The sequence below is a fragment of the Toxoplasma gondii genome, chromosome V, assembly GCF_000006565.2.
Source record: "Toxoplasma gondii ME49 chromosome V, whole genome shotgun sequence".
NCBI lineage: Eukaryota > Apicomplexa > Conoidasida > Eucoccidiorida > Sarcocystidae > Toxoplasma > Toxoplasma gondii.
In genome coordinates, this window is record NC_031472.1 from 2,781,846 (window position 1) to 2,799,567 (window position 17,722).

The 17,722-nt window shown below is 55.8% G+C and overlaps 2 protein-coding genes across 2 annotated transcripts; one reads left to right on the forward strand and one right to left on the reverse strand.

The window, feature by feature from the left end:
• Window positions 1-657: 657 nt before the first annotated feature.
• On the forward strand, window positions 658-8,919 carry TGME49_284180 (hypothetical protein; the record flags this gene model as incomplete). Its single annotated transcript, XM_018781924.1, has 5 exons — window positions 658-1,384; window positions 1,698-2,045; window positions 2,494-4,131; window positions 4,497-8,297; window positions 8,620-8,919. The coding sequence occupies 4 exons, from the start codon at window positions 658-660 to the stop codon at window positions 7,421-7,423; spliced, it is 5,640 nt and encodes a 1,879-aa protein (XP_018637729.1). The 3' UTR covers window positions 7,424-8,297; window positions 8,620-8,919.
• Window positions 8,920-10,091: 1,172 nt separating this feature from the next.
• On the reverse strand, window positions 10,092-16,917 carry TGME49_284170 (DHHC zinc finger domain-containing protein; the record flags this gene model as incomplete). Its single annotated transcript, XM_018781923.1, has 9 exons — window positions 10,092-10,681; window positions 10,959-11,049; window positions 11,355-11,442; window positions 11,906-11,941; window positions 12,305-13,344; window positions 13,879-14,034; window positions 14,497-15,485; window positions 16,109-16,167; window positions 16,819-16,917. The coding sequence occupies 9 exons, from the start codon at window positions 16,915-16,917 to the stop codon at window positions 10,384-10,386; spliced, it is 2,856 nt and encodes a 951-aa protein (XP_018637730.1). The 3' UTR covers window positions 10,092-10,383.
• Window positions 16,918-17,722: the final 805 nt, after the last annotated feature.

Below are 17,722 nucleotides of genomic sequence, written 5' to 3' on the forward strand. Positions count from 1 at the left end.
CGGACAAAAAGGTAGCAGCCGCGGCTCTTTTTTTTGGAAAGCCGCTTGTGCGTCTTTTACGGCTGACGGTAGTCTGCTCCAGAAGACCGAAAACTGCAACAGAGAACTGGTTTTGCAGTGCAGTGTAGCTACAGCGGGTCCACTTTCCCGTGCGAGTGACTTGGGTCCTCCTGTCGTGAGTGCTAATGTGTGACTGCTCATTGTTATCCATGCAAAAATCTCGCGTCCCCTTCCACACGGCACGCAGTCCGTTTTGAGACGGGCAAATTTTTTCTGTGTGTGTGAGTGTCTTGCTGTTGCGCGGCGGACGTATTGTAGAAACGCATCTGTTTTCTGTTTCTGTGCCTTTTAGTGCGAAGCTTTGTAACCGATTCGAGTGGCGGCAGGTCCGTTCTCCTGCAAGGGTCCACGTGTCGGTGGCAACCTGGCGTCTCGAGTTTAGCATTTTAGGCAATCTGCGAAACGGTTTTTTGCTTCGGTGCGGAAGGCGCGGCTCGGCAAACGCGTTTCCGGTATTGGGGTCTTTCTGGAGGCGACGGGGATACTGCAGAAACACTCGACGGCACACCCTTCTCCTGTCTGCGTCCGTAGACCAGACAGACGGGCCCCGTAACTTTGCGGGCGTGCGTTGTCCGAACTCGCTGCTGTGCCGCTGCGATGGGAGATCTGTTGGAATATCGAGATTCATCCAGTGCAGTTCCAGTTCGTTCGTTTCGTAGCCCAGTTGCGTCGCCGCCGGCCACCCCGATTTCCAGATCGGATTTGTTGCAGGGAGAGACTCCGTTTGACCCAACCCCGAGCCTTGCCGCCTTCAAGAGGCTCGGATCCGCAGAACAGTCTTCACCAGACCCAGTTGAAGGCGCCGCTTCGACTTTGTGTTCGTCTGTTTGCTCCTTCCCTCGGGGAACTACGGAGCAAGAGGGCAAGGAGCCTCCCTTCTCCCAAATTAATGACCACGGCGCGACTGCGCCTGTATCGCAAGAAGGAAAAGGTTCCTTTGACTTCGTTGGAAACCCACCGGGACAGGATGGCGGAAAATCCTGCAGTCTCGGCGCTGCCGCCGTAACGGCGGTCTCTCCGTTCGCCGGGGAAGGAGGGGGGGGAGGAGAGGAGGTCGCTGATATTGGAGATTCCAGCTCGATCTTGGATCCTCGTTACGCTTGTCGCGATCTGCGCACTTGCACGGCTGCGGCACCGGAAAGCCCTGATTTGTCCAAGGAAGGTCGCGAATCTCACACCGGAACAGAGAGCGATCGTGGATGTAGTAGAAATGAAAGCAGGAAGCCCGAGCAGACAAAAGCTGAGGAAGGATATGATGCTGCTTGCTGCTCCGAGGAGAAGTGGACCGGCCAAGATTTGGTGGAAGACATGTCCACAGAGCGAAGTAGGTGCTGTGTGACTTCGCGCGTGATCTTTCCGACGCGCTTTCTAGGTCGCTCTTTGATTCGAACTTTTACCTATCATTGTGAATGCATCATCGAGTGTGAAGAGTGTAGTTGTTCCGTCTGCATTCTGTGCCAATAATCATACTCCCTTGTTTCCGTCGCTTTGAGAGAACACGAGACCCTTGCAGGTTCTGTGCAAATGCTGGTGTTCCAGTTGTGCACTGGACACCCCTCTACGAATGCCCTCCACATGGTGATCCTCTCGAGATAAACAGTGTTTTCGTTTCTTCCGTTTGTGTGTCGTTCTTTCAGGGCCTGAGACAGGACGAGAAGAGGAGTCAGGCCCGGCAAGGCGTCGCCCTTCCGGATCTGCACTTGGAGACTCTCCCTCCTCTTGTTCGCGTGCTGGTTCGTCTCCATCTCTCTTTCGCTTGCGTCTGAATCTGCCCGTTTGTACAAAACCCATTGTGCAAGACGCTCTCTCGAGAGAGGGCGCGTTTTTGTCACGTCTCGAGGCTTGCGAGCCAACCTCACGGCCTCAGGGGTTCTTCTACCCCCTGCAGAAAGACTCTGGAAGAGACGGCAAGGATGCAGTGTTGCCGCCGCACTGGCCCGGCTTCTTGGCGGACTCTCAAGGGCATGCAGTCGCCTCACCCGCAGGTACAATCTGCGAGACGCTCGGGAGAAAGGGTGGAAACAGCCTTTGGGCGGTCCGGCCGTTGGCTGTCGCGGGGCTGGACTGGCCACATAGGCAGACCAAGTCTCAGTTTCTTTCACCAAGAAACGTAGTTCGCGACTAGGTCACTCACCGCTATGATCACTTGCTCACGTTGGGCGACTGTATACATACATCCATCGGTTCGTACATATGTGTATATATATATATATATATATATGTATGTATCTATATGTATATGTGTATATAATAGACGTAGGCATTTTCTTCAGTCTATGCAGGTTTGTGTGTGGGGAGTGTGCCCATTTGAAAAGTGTAAAGCTCTTTGATGTTGAGCAGAGAGGTAGCTGTTTTTGGCAAGTGGTGTGTTGTTTATTCGGGAGTCCGGCCGATCTCCTTCCTTCGTTTTCTACGCCTTTCTGCCTCCGTCAGGCGCCTTGCTTTCTCACGCTGGGTCGCATGTCTCTTCCGGTCCCAACTCCCCGTTCGAAGCGAGCGGAGACGCGGACTTGTCTCTGAGTCGTTCGCGCGCGCGGCGACGCTCGGAGACTGTCTCCCCTCGAGCTTCAGAGGTCCAGACCCCTTGCGGGACAGAGGTGACGGTAGTCCAGTGTGCCAAAGCTGAGAGCGAGAAACGCGGTGGTCTTTCCAAAGGCGTTGCTTCATGTGAAAACGTGTGTTTGTCTGAAGAGGGCCGTTCGTTTTTAGCAGATTCTGAGAAGCGCTTTTCGAAAAGCAGTCCCGAGAAGCCCCGTCTGTCGGTGTTTCCGCGCTCGCGTGATCTCCCGCCATCTCTGTCGGAGCACCATGTGGGTTCGACTTGCGCAGCAAGCGTCGGCAGCACGTCCATTGGCGACTGTGGTCTAGGGGGCGTAGGGAGTGTCTCCGAAATGCCCTCCCCTCTCGCACCCTCCGCGCTGAGCGTCTCAGGCAGCTCGGGCACCTCCTCCGGCTGTGCCTCCAGTAACTTGTCTGTCTCCACTTCCCACGGAGACAGTCCCCTTTCGGGGGGCGACCGCGACGCCAGTGGGGCGGAACAGCCGCGTCCAGCCTCTCCGCGCGGTTCACGCGGAGGCGTAGGCGCTGAGCGCCGACGGGGCTGTGGAGCGAGCGGCAGTCACACGCCGGCAGGTGTCGGAGTGATGGTTCCAAGCGAGAGATTTGCCGCGTCTCAAGACATGCCGGCAGGATTCTCTGGAGACTCCTGTCTCCTCGCTGCAGGCGGGGACTCGCGTTCAGGGGCCTTGGGCTCCACGGGCTCGAGCGCCCAGCGTGGGTGGTCGCGAGGGTCTGGGCACCAGCACCACCAGCACAGCGGGTCTTCGCAGTTCTTCTCGTGCGGGGGGGCGCCTTCGCGGAGGCGAGAAGGAGGAGACAGGGGGGTCGAAGACGCCCGCGCCGTAGGACGACGAGACCGAGAGGGTGTGAGGTTTGAGAAAGCTGGCGTGTCGAGGTGTGGGAGGTCGACAGAGTCGGGCAGATTCACAGGCACTCGTGGAACGGGAGAGAACTCTGTGTTTGCAGGGCCTGCTCTGGGGAACTCGGTGCATGCAGCTGTTTTGGAAAGCGTACAGGAGACAGGCCGCGCTGTGGAGGGTCGCCTCGGCGAAGAAGACGTTTCCCTGGCGGCTTACACTTCTTCGTATTTCGTGTCTGTGTCATGTTCGCGAACTGCGGACCCAGACGCGCCTCCCTACATGCGAAGGTCCACGTCCGCCTCGAGTGCGGTGGCTTTCAACACTGCAGTGCCTTTGTCTCGTGCGCGGGCGGAGCCGCAGGCGGGCGACGGAGCCCCCAGGTGCTTTGGAGCCCAACTGGAGCCGGCGCCTGGAGGCGCGACCGCAGTCGGAGAGACCCACGCCGGAGGTCGGGGACACCGAAGACAGAAGAGCGCGACTCGCAGCCACGGCGCGACGACGAGAAGCGGCGAACAAAGCAGGAGAGGCAGACATGTTTCTGGCAGCCGACGGGGACACCAGAGAAGCAAAGGAAGAGAAGTTGTTGGCTCCGGAATCCCTGTGAAACTTACAGCAGAGGTTTTGATGCAGCTCGAAGAGATGAGCGCCGCAAGTACGTTTGTTTCCACCTTCAGATTTGTCGATTTTACGGAGCAGAAACCGTTTCATTTTTTTCATCCACACATGAAAAGAATCGAACAACGACTCGAATGCAAAACACATCACGACATGTCAACACTCACTCGTGACTTTGACTTGATGTTGTCCTGAATCTCTGTGTGTACCTCGCTTCGTTCTCGTTTTCGTTTTCAAGATTCGAGGAGTTGGAAGACGCTGGTATTTCGCCTTTCGAGAGGTTGCGGTTTCCATCGTTTTTCCTGGAGGAGACATCTTGGGACCCGTTTCTTCTTTGCACCTGAGACGCATGCGTTATGTCCTATCTCCACGCGTGTCGTTCACTTTTTTTGTCTCCTTCAGGTGTGGGGTCTTCGTTCACAGCCTTCCCATGTCTCTCACAGGGAACTGGAACGTGGGGCCCGCTGAGTGCGCGCGACTCTGAGCGGCCTGTGCTTCACTTCCACAGTGCCCCGGCTCGCCCCTCGGGCGTCTCTTCCGCGCGAAACGAGGATGAAGACTTCTTCTGGCTGGTCAAGAGCCGCGCCGAAGCCATGCGGGAGAAGTCCGGAGAAAATGGGCGTCGGTGTGCCGCGTTTCAGCGAGCTGAAGGCCTTGTTTCTTCATCCCGAGACTCCGTGCCGCACGCCGAAGAGGCGAAGCTCGAGAGTCCGCCCACCGACTCTTTCGCGTCTCCCCTCCTGGCGACGGACCTCGCAATTCGAACGCAAGAAGGCCGGCGAGACGCAGGCCTCGTGGGGTCCTTCGGGTGCGCGGGCAGGAGGGCCAGGAGACAGCTGTCGGGGGTCGAAGACGCGCCGCAGTCTCTCCTGTCTGCGCTCTTCCCTGCCCCAGGCCCCGCCACCGACGGTAACCGGCGCGGGCGGAAGGCTGGCGACGACGACGCCTCCAGCGGGAGTCCGGCAAGCAGCGAAGAGAGCACGAAGGGGACAGTGAACCACAAGTGCAGAGACGATGACAAAGTGATAAATTTGTGTGCGAACCCGTCGGATCTTTGGTACGGTCTCACGACTTCAGACGGGAAGCCGGTATGTGTGCGGCCGCGCGCCAATCGCTGGCACGCGAGCAACACGCGCAGACAAAGGAAACAGTACAAAGACATGCAGAGGCGACTTGCGCAAAACGCTGCGAACGCTGCGAACGCTGCAGCTGCGTCCCCACAGGTGTCTCCTTCGCCCCGCGGCCCCCCCCCAACGGGACACTTCCCCGGCAAGAAGCCTTCAGCCCACTGGGCGAATGCAGGCGCCCCACAGCTGGGTCAACAGGCCCTCAGATACCCTCCGCCGCTGGTCTTCGGCGAGGCGTCGGGAAGCGCCGGACTCGGCTTGTATTCGGGTGGCGCTGCCGGCGCCCCCAGCGCGTCGGTGTCGCCAGTCTTGGGCGCCGCCGCCCATGCAAACCAGTCCCTTCCGGGCGTGGGTGCGCCTTTTGCGCGGTCGCCGTGTGGGGCGCCGTCGACACTGGGGAAGGAAGAAGGAAGGAGAGAAACTTCACTTTTTGCGGGCTTTCCAGCCTCCGGAGATTCTTTGCATGCGTCTGCCCAGACCGGCCAGGCCTCGCGAGACAGAGGCAGCACGAGTCACCATCGCCGCCACCACAGGGAGCACAAGAAGCGAGGAAGGTCGTCTTCGTCGACCGCAGCTGCCGGGTCTGTCCCTTCGCTTGGACCTCTGTCTTCTTCCACTGGTGGCTCCGCCACTGGCCCTGTCTCTTCGGGGCGAGCTGCGTCGCCTCCGCTATCTGCTCTAGTGCACTCTTCCGCTGCAGTCTCTGCGGCGCAACACAGCAGCCGCGGCCGGAGGAGACATCATCGCCACCACTCGAGCAAGGGCGCGGGCGGGTCAGGGCCGGTCTCCTCAGGGCCCTCTGGAGGCGTGGGCGCGATGCAGGAGATAGGCCTTTCTGCGCAGCCGCAGTTTCTGTCGAGTTTGGCATTCTCCGTGGGCCTCGCCCCCGGGCAACTCGACAGAGAGAGAGAAGGCCAGCAGGCCGTTGTGGCCGTTGCCTCTGAAGAGGTGTCTCGTCGACCTCTTGCCGGCGTCGACCGCGAAGGCTCGGGCCGCGGCGCGGAGGCGAACCGAGTCGTCTTCGTAGCTCCGCATGCAGGAGCTGCGGGGCCTTCTTGCTCGAGCACCCGACCGGCGTGGGCGTCTCAGGCGCCCAAGGGCGTTCCTCAACCATCGGCCCAGTCGTTGGGCGCGGGGTCTGTCTCTGGGCTCCAGTTGGGCGCGAGCGAAGGGCGTGTGGGGCAGCGGCCTCCGCGGCGCACGCGCCTGGATGAAGCAGGCAGTTTCGTCCCGATTGGCTCGAAAGGCGCAGGTCCCTCGCCCCAGCTGGCTCCTGTGACTTTCCCCGGAGAATTCAAAATGCCTCGACCCGTCGTCTTCCCTCCTGGAGACCGACGGTATCGCCTGCCGAAAAAGCCGCGCCAAGGGCCTCTGTCGTCCGCCGGCTCTGCTTCTCTTCCTCCCCCTGTCTCTGCGTCTGTGTCGGTTTCTGCATCGCCACAGGTGGGCGGGGGGGGAGGCTGGGTGCCGAGAGGGAGCGTTCATGCGGAGACAGAGAAGGTTGTGGGGTCTGTGGGTCGGCTCGGAGAAGAGTCTGTGGGGTTCAGAGACGCGCCAGAGACTTCGGTATCTCTCGCAGGTTCTGGAAATCCCATGGAGGAAGGCATTCGAGACCGAGAGCTGGAGACGCCTTTCTCTTCGTCTGGCAGCTCGTCGCGTCGGCCTGGCGGACCTCCGGAGCTCGGGGCCTCTCGCCCAGTGCCGTCTTACGGAGACCTCGAGGGCTTCGAAGAAGCACGAATTCGCGCCTGTCAGCGAGGGGAACGCGCCGCTTCAGCTCCAACTGAGGAGACACCCGGCAGCGCGCAGCCTTCTGTTCGTGTTCACTCTCTTCCCTCGTTGCCCCACGGTGCGGCCGCGCCTCCTTCTTCTGCAGCGTCTGCGCCGTCTTCTGGGGGGACGCAGGGCTCGCGACCACCCTCGGCCTCGGGGTTCGGCGTCGTGGTGGAGACTGGCACCGTGGGCGTCCCCTCCTCGGCCTGCCTGTTCCCGTACCAGCGAAAGAGCGCCGCACCCCACACTCCTGTCTCCGAGAGAAGAAGCGCTTCTCGCAGCCGAGGCAGACGCGAAGGCGACCGAATTGCGAAGAAGAAGCGAACGGGCAAGAAACCGAAGAAAACGAGACCGGGCGAACCCCAGAGATGGACCAGCGCCCGAGAACGCGTTCAGTGGCACTTGGCAAAAAGCCGAGGCATGCTGTGAAGGGAACAGATAGAAGAAGAGAGAGGGGGAAGCGGGAGGAGACGAGGAGTGGAGAGAATTGGAGAGGCGGAAGTGCGTGAAATGAAGATGAAGGAGAACTGGATACTCTGAGATCCTTTGGGCTGCATAGAGGGTGGAGACCCTCAGCAGACACTGAGATGCAGAACGTTGCCTGGAAGAGGTAGGCTCGTTCAGAATCACAGGGATGCATGCTCTCTCACTCGGCAGTGGAAGAGAAAAAAGGAGGACGGCGATAAAAAGAAAACGCCAGGGAATGGCGGGGCGAGAACCAAGGCGACATGCCACAGGGGTTCTGATCCGAGGCAAATAGGGATGACTTTCTTCGGACGAAAAAATTGTGTTTTCGTGGAAAGAGAAGTCCATGTTCGGTGTCTCTTCGTAACTGTGTCGTCGTCAGAGAGATTTCTGCTTCTCTCTGATGAAGAAATTATCTCTTCTTTCTGGGTATAGGGGGTCGTTAGGTCTCCCACACGAGACTTCTTCTCGGTCCTCGAAGCGAGAAAAACGGTTCCGTGACCAGACAGGTTCGAGACGTCTTTGCCCTTTTCTGAAGAAGGGACGAGAAAACAGGTGATAATTGGTGATTTCAACTTCCTTCTGTTTCGTACACAAACGAGACAGCTATCGCGGCACCTGCGAGCTGAGGGAACTGAGGGAGCAGAGGGCTCGCGTTCGTTGAAGCTGGGCGGAGACTTCGCGCATGCAGCGCCCAATCCCTGGGAGACTTGCGCCGAAGATTGCGCAGAGAAAGGCGACAAAAAGGAGGAACCGGACGCGGAAAACGGTTCAGGCGCTGCAAAGAAGACTCGCCTCTCGAGCTTTCGCGAAGAAAGCCGATTTTTTCCAAACACGAGTGAGCACACAAAAGCCAGTGCCCCACAACGCACGTGAACCAATTCTCTCCATACACACAATTATGTATTAACACTATATATATATATATATATGCTATGCATAGACAATCGTGCATGCATAGACGTATCATATATATATATATATATATATATATGCATAAGGTTGTGCATTTATATTTGTGGAGAGAAGGATTCATTTTTTTGGAGATCGAAGACGACCAGTGGCTGTGTCTGTCGTTTTCGGAATGCCTTTTGTGGTGGTCTCCCTCTTGGTTCTCTGTGAGAAAAGTGAGTTTTTCTCTGCTCTCTCCTCGCTTTCAGGCGCCTACAGCATTCGCAGAAGCTTCGAAAGCACCCCGTTACATTTTCCCTCAGTCTCTGCACTTTTGAGGAGGCAACGCAGGCGCTCTTTCCTCACGTTTTCTGTCATCTTTTTTCGCGTTGAGTTTCTTGCGGTCTTGGGGAGCGCAGTGCCGCGATATCCACTGAAGTAGCATGAGACAGAAGCAGACTCCAGTCACTCGACGCTGTGTACAAAAACCTGAAGACATCCACTTCTAGAATTCTCAGAGAAGACGAAGAGACGCCGAGACGCGCAGGCACTCTCTGTCATGGAGGCCCTTCGCCTCTGCGCGTCGTGTGTTCACTACCTCGCGCGAAAACCGCGACCATCGTACAGGGAGATAAAGAGGGTGGACAGACAGGCTCCTTGCCCAACGGGGTGTGAAGGAACAATTCCTCCCTCCGAAACGCAAAGCTGATCTTGTTCAGAAGCCGTCCCCGACATCACAGTCGAATACAATCCCCCGCAAGGGAACTCTCCGTGTACATATATATATATATATATATATAATGTGAATGTGTGGCAGGTGCGGTTCGCCAGCTGTGTTTTGCCACAGTTTTTCGCTGTCTTTTCCCGCTCCGTCTGACTTTCAAAGAAAAGCTTCGGCTCTTATTCTTCCAGATGTAGCTCTTCTTTTCGCGCTTGCTCTGTATCTACAGCAGAGAGCGACTTGTCTGTCGACTTTCTGTTTCCACGTGAGAAGTGGGCAAGAGAGCCCCCCCTGGAAAAGAGCCTGGTCATTCGAGGCGAAACGTTGGCAATTTTCCGAAACAAAGAGTTTTCACGCAACACTGAAAAATCGAAGGAAGCGGGTGGCCTCGTTCGCGACACCCAGGAGACGCATCGTCCCAGAGAAAACCGGCAAAGTTGCCTCGGAGAGTCGCGTTAGACTCCTGACAAGACCGGAGGCGTATGCAGACGGCGAAAGTACGCAGCGACTGTGGCGGCGCGTCTCTCGCCTGTGCACTGCGCCGACCCAAACGAGGAAACAAAGCTGAAACAACGTCTTTGAAAAAGACGCACGAGAAAAGACACAGCAAGCCTCCGAAAAGAAGAAGAGACACACGAGAGACATCAAGGCATGAGTCCTGCCCTTGTCTCCTCGTTCTTGTAACACTGAGCCAAACAGCAACCAGACAAATCCTCGACCACGTCAAAAAATGCTCCAAAACGCAAACACACGCGCGCGCATGGAAACTGCCTCTCTAGCCCCATATCCCCATACATACACATGGAAAAAGATATATATATATATATGTAGGCTGGTACACTTTCTTGTGTGTGTCTTAGAATCGTTCCGAGAACTGGTTTCCGAGTTGCCTCACATTAAAGAGAACTACGGGAAGGAAAAGTCTGCATGTGTCTCCACATGCCCAGCAACACTTGGGCTCCCAGAGATCCTCAAAAGTCCAAATGCATGCATGCCTACACAGTCACATACCTACATATATTCATATACACTTTTCTTGGTGGTGAAGAGGAGACAGACTCCGCCTCGGCTCCGTTTTGTCGTCGCTGAAAGTCGAGGGCGGCCCCAAGTTGGGCGTTCCAAAAAAACAGCAGAAGGCCTGCTGGAAAACGAGAGAGCGACGAGAGAGGTGAAGAAGAACGAGACACGAGATGAACATCGGCGTTGTCAGTCGGGAGCGAGACGGGCGACGCAGGCGATTGTTTCTTTCAAGGACAGCGGAAGTTTCACTTCGGAGTCCTGGCTGCCCTGGCTGCCGTTGTGCCGCGTCGCGTCAGGGAAGAGGCGAGAGTGGAGCAGACGCGACAGCGGGGACAGCAGCATCTTGGACGCGTCGTTCGCGCTGTTGTTTCTCCCCTTCTTCCTCTCCTTCCTTCGCTGGCTCGCGGAAACTCGCGACAGGTTCTGTGCTCGACTCCATGGATGCAGCCGCCGCTTCCACTGCTTCCTCCTGCGCAGGGGAGAGAGGAGAGACAGCCTGGCGGAGAGAACGGCGAAGAGAGTAGAGCTGCAGAGGCGGGTGGGCGCTCTCGTCAGGAAGCGCGAGAAAAAAGCGATTGACAGGCAGGAACCTGAACGAATGCCGAGAGGAGAGAGAGAGAAGGCGACGATGGCGGAAGAGAGGGGGGACATACCCGAAAGACGGTCGAGTGGAAGGGAACGCGAGGAACAGATGAAGCGAGAAGACGAGACGCAGAAGGCAAGAGGAAACGAGAAAGAGAGAGCAGAACGAGAAGCGAGACTGCGAGGATAGGAGGAAGAAAACGAGAACACAACCTAAAGAAAGAAGAAAGCCGAGCGAGACAGAGAAAATCGGGGAGGTTATAAAAACGCTTCACTTCGACCTACCACCGCCAAGACGGAGCAGCGCCACACACATCGACCAGGGACGACGAGAGAGGTCTTGTTTCTTGTGTTTCTCTTTTCAGGATTTCGATGCCTGCAAGAGCGAAGCATTGCGACGTACAGGCGAAACGCAACAGTTGCATACACGCGAGAGGTTATATTTCTCAAAAGAGTTTCACCTCTTAACGATGCTCTGCCAGCGCAAGAGATCGTCGTCAACACCTTCTTTCGTGTCTCGGCGAAAAAAACAGGAGACGCGCCAGTTTGTCTTTTACATTGTCAAAAGTTGCGAGTTTAACTCTCCGCAACTGACGCTTCTCCTCCTCTCCCTGTGTTGTTCCGTAGATCCTTCTTCCCCCTCGTTGTTTCCCTGTGAACCCAAGACCGAGATGAACTCACCTGTGGTGTTCGCGCGAATCGCCGACAGCTGGTCGAAAAACATGATGAGTGTGAAGAGGCCGAAGACGAAGGCAAACATGAAAACGAACTGAAAAGAGAAGAAAGAGAAAACGAATTCAAAATGATCAGAACACAGAGGAGGTCGGCGACGAAGGCGAAGGAAGTAGATGGACAGGGCGAATGAAAGCAGCACTGGACGCCCGCGTCGAAATGAAAAGAACAAAGAAGGAAAGAGCAGAGACGCGACCCACAGAACTGAAAGTGAACGCAGACACTGACGCCTTCTGCACGCAGAGTGCTGAACGAAAAACAGAAATGACAACGCCGCCAGAGAGACGTCGGATGTCTCTGTGGGGGACTTCTTTACGCAGCAGCGGAGAGAGGAAGAGACAGGAGAGACCCTCTTTCACCAAAACAGGTGCAACAGCAACTGAGCACTGAAGAGACTTTGAGAGTTCTGGAGAATGAAAAGTCCGTTGCTCTCGGTAGAGCACCTCTCGCCGTCTCTCGCCTCACCAAGTGGCTACTGCCATTTGCGACTGCTTCCTTACCATGCATGCAACGGCTTCCAGAGGCTCCAAGTTACACTGCAAGAACAAAGGAGACAGACAAGAAAAAGATGAGTTAGTGACAAAGGAGAGGACAGAACGCGAACGTGGAGAAGGGAACGGAGAGAAACGAAAGAAGAGTTGGAAAGAGGAGACAGAAAAGGTAGAAACAGAAGAAAGCAGGGAGAACAAGAATGCGCGAAGAGAAAGGCACAGAGGCAGGAGAAGGTCGGCGAGAAAAGATCTGACAGCAACACAAAACGCAGTTCGAATAACTTAGGTCCCCCTCACTTTCTTTTTTCTCTTGCGTTGTCTCTCCTCTTTGTTTATTTTCCTTCTTCTCTCCTCCTCTCTCTCTCTTCTGTTCGCTTCTGGCTTGTGGCTTTTCTCTCCTGCGCGTACCGGGAGAGAGAGAGGCTCACGAACGATTCGAAATGACGTCTGATCGGCTGTTCCTCGGTTTCTTCTCTGACTGAAGAAGGACGCCACTGCCTCTCTGCTGTCTTCTCTCAGATCTCTCTCTGCTTGTTCTCTTCTGAAAAACGAGCCTCCGATGCCTGCCTCTTCAGCAGCAGCGTGCTCCAACAAGACATCCAGACCCCGCGTTAAGCTGGGAAGCGCAAGGAAGTTCCTTCGACCGTGATACACGCGAGTGACGGGTGGTTCCGATTCTCCTCCACTTCTCTCTTCTGAGGACTCTGACGGCGCAGGTGGAGACTCTTTTTGTGCTGCCTCCTCTCCAGCATCTCTCGATGCTGAGAAAGGTATGACACTCTTCTTCTTCTCTTCCTTTCCATCTTCTCTTCTCTCTCCCTCTGCCGCGCCGAGTCCTCCACGCTCCTCTGGCAGCGTCGCCCCGTTTTTGTCTCTCTCTTGTTCTCCTTCTTCTGCTTTCGCTTGTTCTCCTTCTTGTCTCGCTTGTTCTTCTCCTCTCTCTTGTTCCTCTTCTTCTCTCTGTTCTCCTTCGTCGCCGCTGCCTTGGTGTCTGCCTCCGCCTCGCCTCCGGCTCTGGATTGCGTCCGGGGAGCTGCGGAGGTCTGGCTCGCTTTCGTCTCCTCGACTCCTCCGTTTCCGCTTTGCCTCTGTTTCCTCTTTCTCCCTTTCCCCACCTTCGCTTTCCTCAGGATCGTCCAGCTGCAGCGTAGAGACTGACGGGACTTTCTCTGTCTGCTCCGCCTGTCGCCCCGGCTCGGCGAAAGCCGGCGCTCGCTCTTCCTTCTCTTCTCCTTTGGCCAACCAGCTGTCCTTCGGACCTGCGAACCCGGCCCCCAAAGTCTTCGAATATAAGCCGGGCGGGAGGGGCGGCGGCTGCTCCTGCAAGAAGGAGACGGTCCGCACGAGGAGGGCCCCCATGCACAGGGTGCACATGGCGTTCACGTAGACCAGGAAGAGGAGAAAGAACTTTTGATTTGTCTGGCCGACACAATTGTTCACCCAAGGACCTGCGCAGAAGACGACAGGCGAAAGAAACACAGATTCACATTGAGTCAGACACAACACTACACAAATCCCTCTCACGTAGAAAGGTCTCTCTCTCTCTATCTCTCTATCTATCTATCTACGTATCTATCTATCTACGTAAGCGTAGCTCTCTCTTGCTATCTATTTAGGTCTCCCTATCTCACTCTGTCTCTATCTATACCTCTACGTCGCTATATATAATTATGAATACAACACTTTACATGCATATTTGTAGGTATGCATAATTGTGATTCGACGCATGCGTAGATGCTGGTGTATAACTTTTTATTTGTTGACGTATGAGCATATACGAACGCGTAGCTGCTTTTCGACATGGTTCTCGAGCCTCCTGTGGGCTGCAGCCTCACAGACGGACCTTCGCAGAACGTACTTTTCTTTTCACGTTCTGCCTCTTCTTTCCCCTTCTTTTTTCTTCTTCGCCCCTACGCGTTTCCCTCTCTTCTTGTTGTTCTTCTCTCCCTTGCCTCCCTTCTCTCCTTGCCTTCGTCGCTTACAGTGATGGTCCATCTTTAGGATGCACCTCTGGCAGACAGAGCAGTGGTGGGCGCGCGCCGGCTTGAGGCTGCAACATTTGCGGCAACTCGGCGGGTGGAGGCCGCGCTCGAGGCTCTCCTCGGCGGAAGGCATCTCGAAGGCGAAGGCAGGCGACGCTGAAAAAAACGGAAATGGAAGCGCTCGAAGAAACACTGGAGAGAGGCGTCACGCATAGTGGTTGAGTGGGGGCGACAGAGTGAGAGGCTGGCGAAAGTGAAGGGTGAAGGGCACCGAGAAAACAACGCGAGGGGAATGGGTTCAGACGCTCCAGAGAGGCACAGCCACAAAAACCGTCAGAAGGCCGAGACAGAAACACAGTCGCTGCAGTCTCTGTCCCTGCAAGCACGAGAACAGCTGTTCGACACTGAAGCGAAACCTAGGAAGCAGAAACGCAGAAGAACGCGAAGCGAGAGCGAAACAGAAGAGAGGCCGGAGACGAAAGAAGCACCGAAGAAACGGAGAGGGCCGAGACAAGAAGAGACAAGAGAGCGCAGAACAACTCCAAACGAGGAAACCACAGAGAAAGAACAAGGCCGAGGAGCAATCGTTCTCTCTTCCCCTCCCTTGCAGGCACATACTTGCAAAGAAGAGAAAGGCCTTTTTCACGGCCACAAGAAGAGCGACAAGAGCACCTGCGAGCAGGCGCAGACTTCCAGGAAGCCCCGCGAGGAGGAGAAGGTGGACTTGTCTCCGAGCTCTCAAAATCCATTTTTCTTTCTTTTCTTTCGCGCGTTTTTCGCCTTCTTCCTCTACATCTCCCAGCGCCTTCAAAACCGTCTCTGACCGCGGCTCCCCTTCTCTGTGGCGCGCATGCAGTCCCCCGTTGTTCCGTCGATCACTCTCCTCGTCGCAAGGCGCCTCGTCGTCGAAAAATGTCTGAGACCTTTGAGTCAGCTCTCTTCTCCTTGCTCTCCGACCAGGTCGAAAACACCCTCGACAGCACGAACTGCTTTCAGAGACTCCCCTTGCAGAGCTTTCCACGCTGGTTCTATCGAGCTTCAACCAGGTATACCTATCTCTCTCTCTCTCGCTCTTCAACTCGGTGTCCGTTGCCGCAAAGTCACAGGCCTCTCGTTCGCCCTGTTCCTCTCTCCTCGCCTCTCCTTCGCGCGTGCTGTCTCCGCGCAGATCTCCGGATCGGCCGCGAGGCCCTGCAGACCCCACAGCTGTTTCCGGAGAGACGGAGATCACTGTCTCCGTCTGAACAGCTCCGAAAGCAGAAGAGCGAGCAGGCGCCGCTGCTCCATCCCGCGACGAAGAGTGACGAAGGAGCATGCCGTTTGCCTCGTCGTCTGCGTCTGGCCAGTCGTCCTCTCTGGAGAAAGGAGACTCTGTTTCGGAGCAGCTCTTTCTCCATGTCGGCTCTTGCGTCTCTTGAGAAGTCGAGCGCCCTGTGCTCCTCGACAACACAGAAGGCGCGGGAGGAGCCGAGAGCGCCGGCGGGAGAGGGAGAAAGGGAACAGCTCCAGGATCCGAGAAGAGACACTTCAAGTGACAGAGAGACGCAAGAACTGACACGAGCTGAAGAAGCAGTGCGAGTCCGTACCGAGAGAGGCCCAGGGTCGTCCTGAAGACAAAAAATCAAAACCGAAAACGTTCTGACGCGCGACTGTGGGTCACCTGCCCAGACCTTGTCTTTGACGTCGCAGAAACGACTTGCGAGATCACCAAGTTCACTCCATCGCTGAGAGAGATGCCGCATTCTAACGCGCGCAACAGAGCCTTTGGAAGGAGAAGTTCGGGTGCCCACCCCAGAGGGCCTTGGCCAGTTCAAGAAGAAAGAACAGTTAAGAAAGGACGAGCACTGAAGGAGGCGAGACAGAGTCACTCAAACAGACAGAACGACTGAAGAAGAGGCAGTAACTTGGAGACACTTGTGCAGGAAAAGCGACAAGAAAAGGAAGGAAGGGAGACACCCGCAAGAGGCGAGAGGGGGGGAGAGTGGTGGAGACACGCAGGCACCAGAACAAACAAAAAAAAGGGGAGGAAAGAAGAGGCGAAGGCGACAGAACAAGGAGAGTGAGAAGCGTCAAAAGCAAGGCGCGAGTTATAACAAGAGAAAACGCGCAGCAGAGCGCTTAAACCACGAGCAGGAACGAAAGGACTGGACATCGAAACCTTGCATGGAAAAGAACGAGCAAGAAACAGCTTCTGTTTCGAGTGCATTTTAGAGAAAAAACGACTTCTTACCACCTGAAGAAAATGCAAGTGCATACGGTGTAGCACGAGAAGAAGATGGTCGCCTGAGCCTGCAAAAGAAGACAAAACGCCCTCGAGGACCTCATTCAAATGCAGCTTTTCTCAGACTCTCAGAGAGAGCTTTAAACACCACAGAGCTCTAACGATGGTCCACGGCCTGTTTCTATGTTCCCTCGAAAACCACAGACAAGCCAAACATCAGCAGCTCTGGATGACGGGTGCGAAGGTCTTCGGATCGACTCTTCCTTCGTCTTTCTGCTTGCTGAAGAGAACTGACCTGTTTACCCTTTCCCTTCTATTCCTCACTCCTATGAATCTCTTTCTCTTCTGCCGTTCGTGACATCAAAAAGCCTCTCATTCGTTCCTCTGTCTCCTTCTCTCCTGTCCCTGTTAGAGACAGAAGCAGGAGCCCCGCGACCACAGCAGCCGGCACAGAAAAAGAAAGCGAGCATTCTGCGAGGGTCGCCGTCTCCCTCTTCACACAGCGAACTGACGAGTGACTTCCGGCTCGCCTCTGAACACAAAACCTCGGGAGGCGGATGTCGAAACGCAGACAGCTTCGTCTCGTCTGAATCGACCAGAGGCCTCCTCCCCCTCCCCCCCCCCGAGGCTCTCCACACCGCGGTGACTTGTCTGTGCGCTTCTCTCCGTCAAAGCCAGACTCTTCACAAAGTGAAGCAGCTGTCTCCCCAGAGACTTACAATGCATGCGCAGACAATGCCGCCGACGTCTCGGTTGAACCAAACTGTCCCGCCGACCACAGGTGTACCCTGAGGATGAGGCTGGAAGGACAACTCCATTCTCTGGATGTGAAATTGAAAAAAGTCTCTGAAAAAGCATAGCCGGCTGGAAGACCCTCGCGGCGACGCCTCTCCTCTGTGATCTGTCTTCAAGTTCCTCTCTCCCTCATTGTGCCTCGAACGTGTGTCGAATGCCCTTGTTCTCTCCTTCCTTCTTGTTCTCTCTTTTCTTCTTGTTCTCTCCTTCCTTCTTGTTCTCTCTTTTCTTCTTGTTCTCTCTTTCCTTCCTGTTCTCGCCTTTCTTCCTGTTCTCGCCTTTCTTCTTGTTCTCCTCTTCTCTTGGTTCCTGCTCTACGGTTCCTGTTCTCCTCGTCTCGCTATTCCTTCTCCCCCCCCCCGGTGCTTCCTTCGGCTCTTCTCTCCTCGTTCCTTGGCTCTCCTTGTCTCCTTCTCTTCTTCTCTCCTCCTGCTGTCTACCGCCTACTGCTTCTTTCCGGCCTCGGTCTCTCTTCTTTCAGGTGCGAAGAGACGCCGCAGCGAGCAACATGCAGGCGCGAAGATAGTGGCAAACGCTGCGTTGGGCTCTCCTCCTTCTGTCTAGTCCCCCGTTCAGTCTGAAAAGTCAGAAAGCTCCCCGCCTGCGAAAGCAACGACTGCTTTCTGCTTTCGCTGCGAAGAAGAGGCGGCTCTGAAAAGGACAAAGACGACGAGGGGGGCGGCTTGAGGTCGTCTCCACGTGGACTCTCGCATGAGGATTGAGATCGCCCTCGGCTGACGCGCCGCTGGCTTGTAGACTCGCAGAGACAGAAAACAACGAAAATGTGCAGAGACGAGAGAAAAGAGGAGGGAACAGAGACAGACAAAG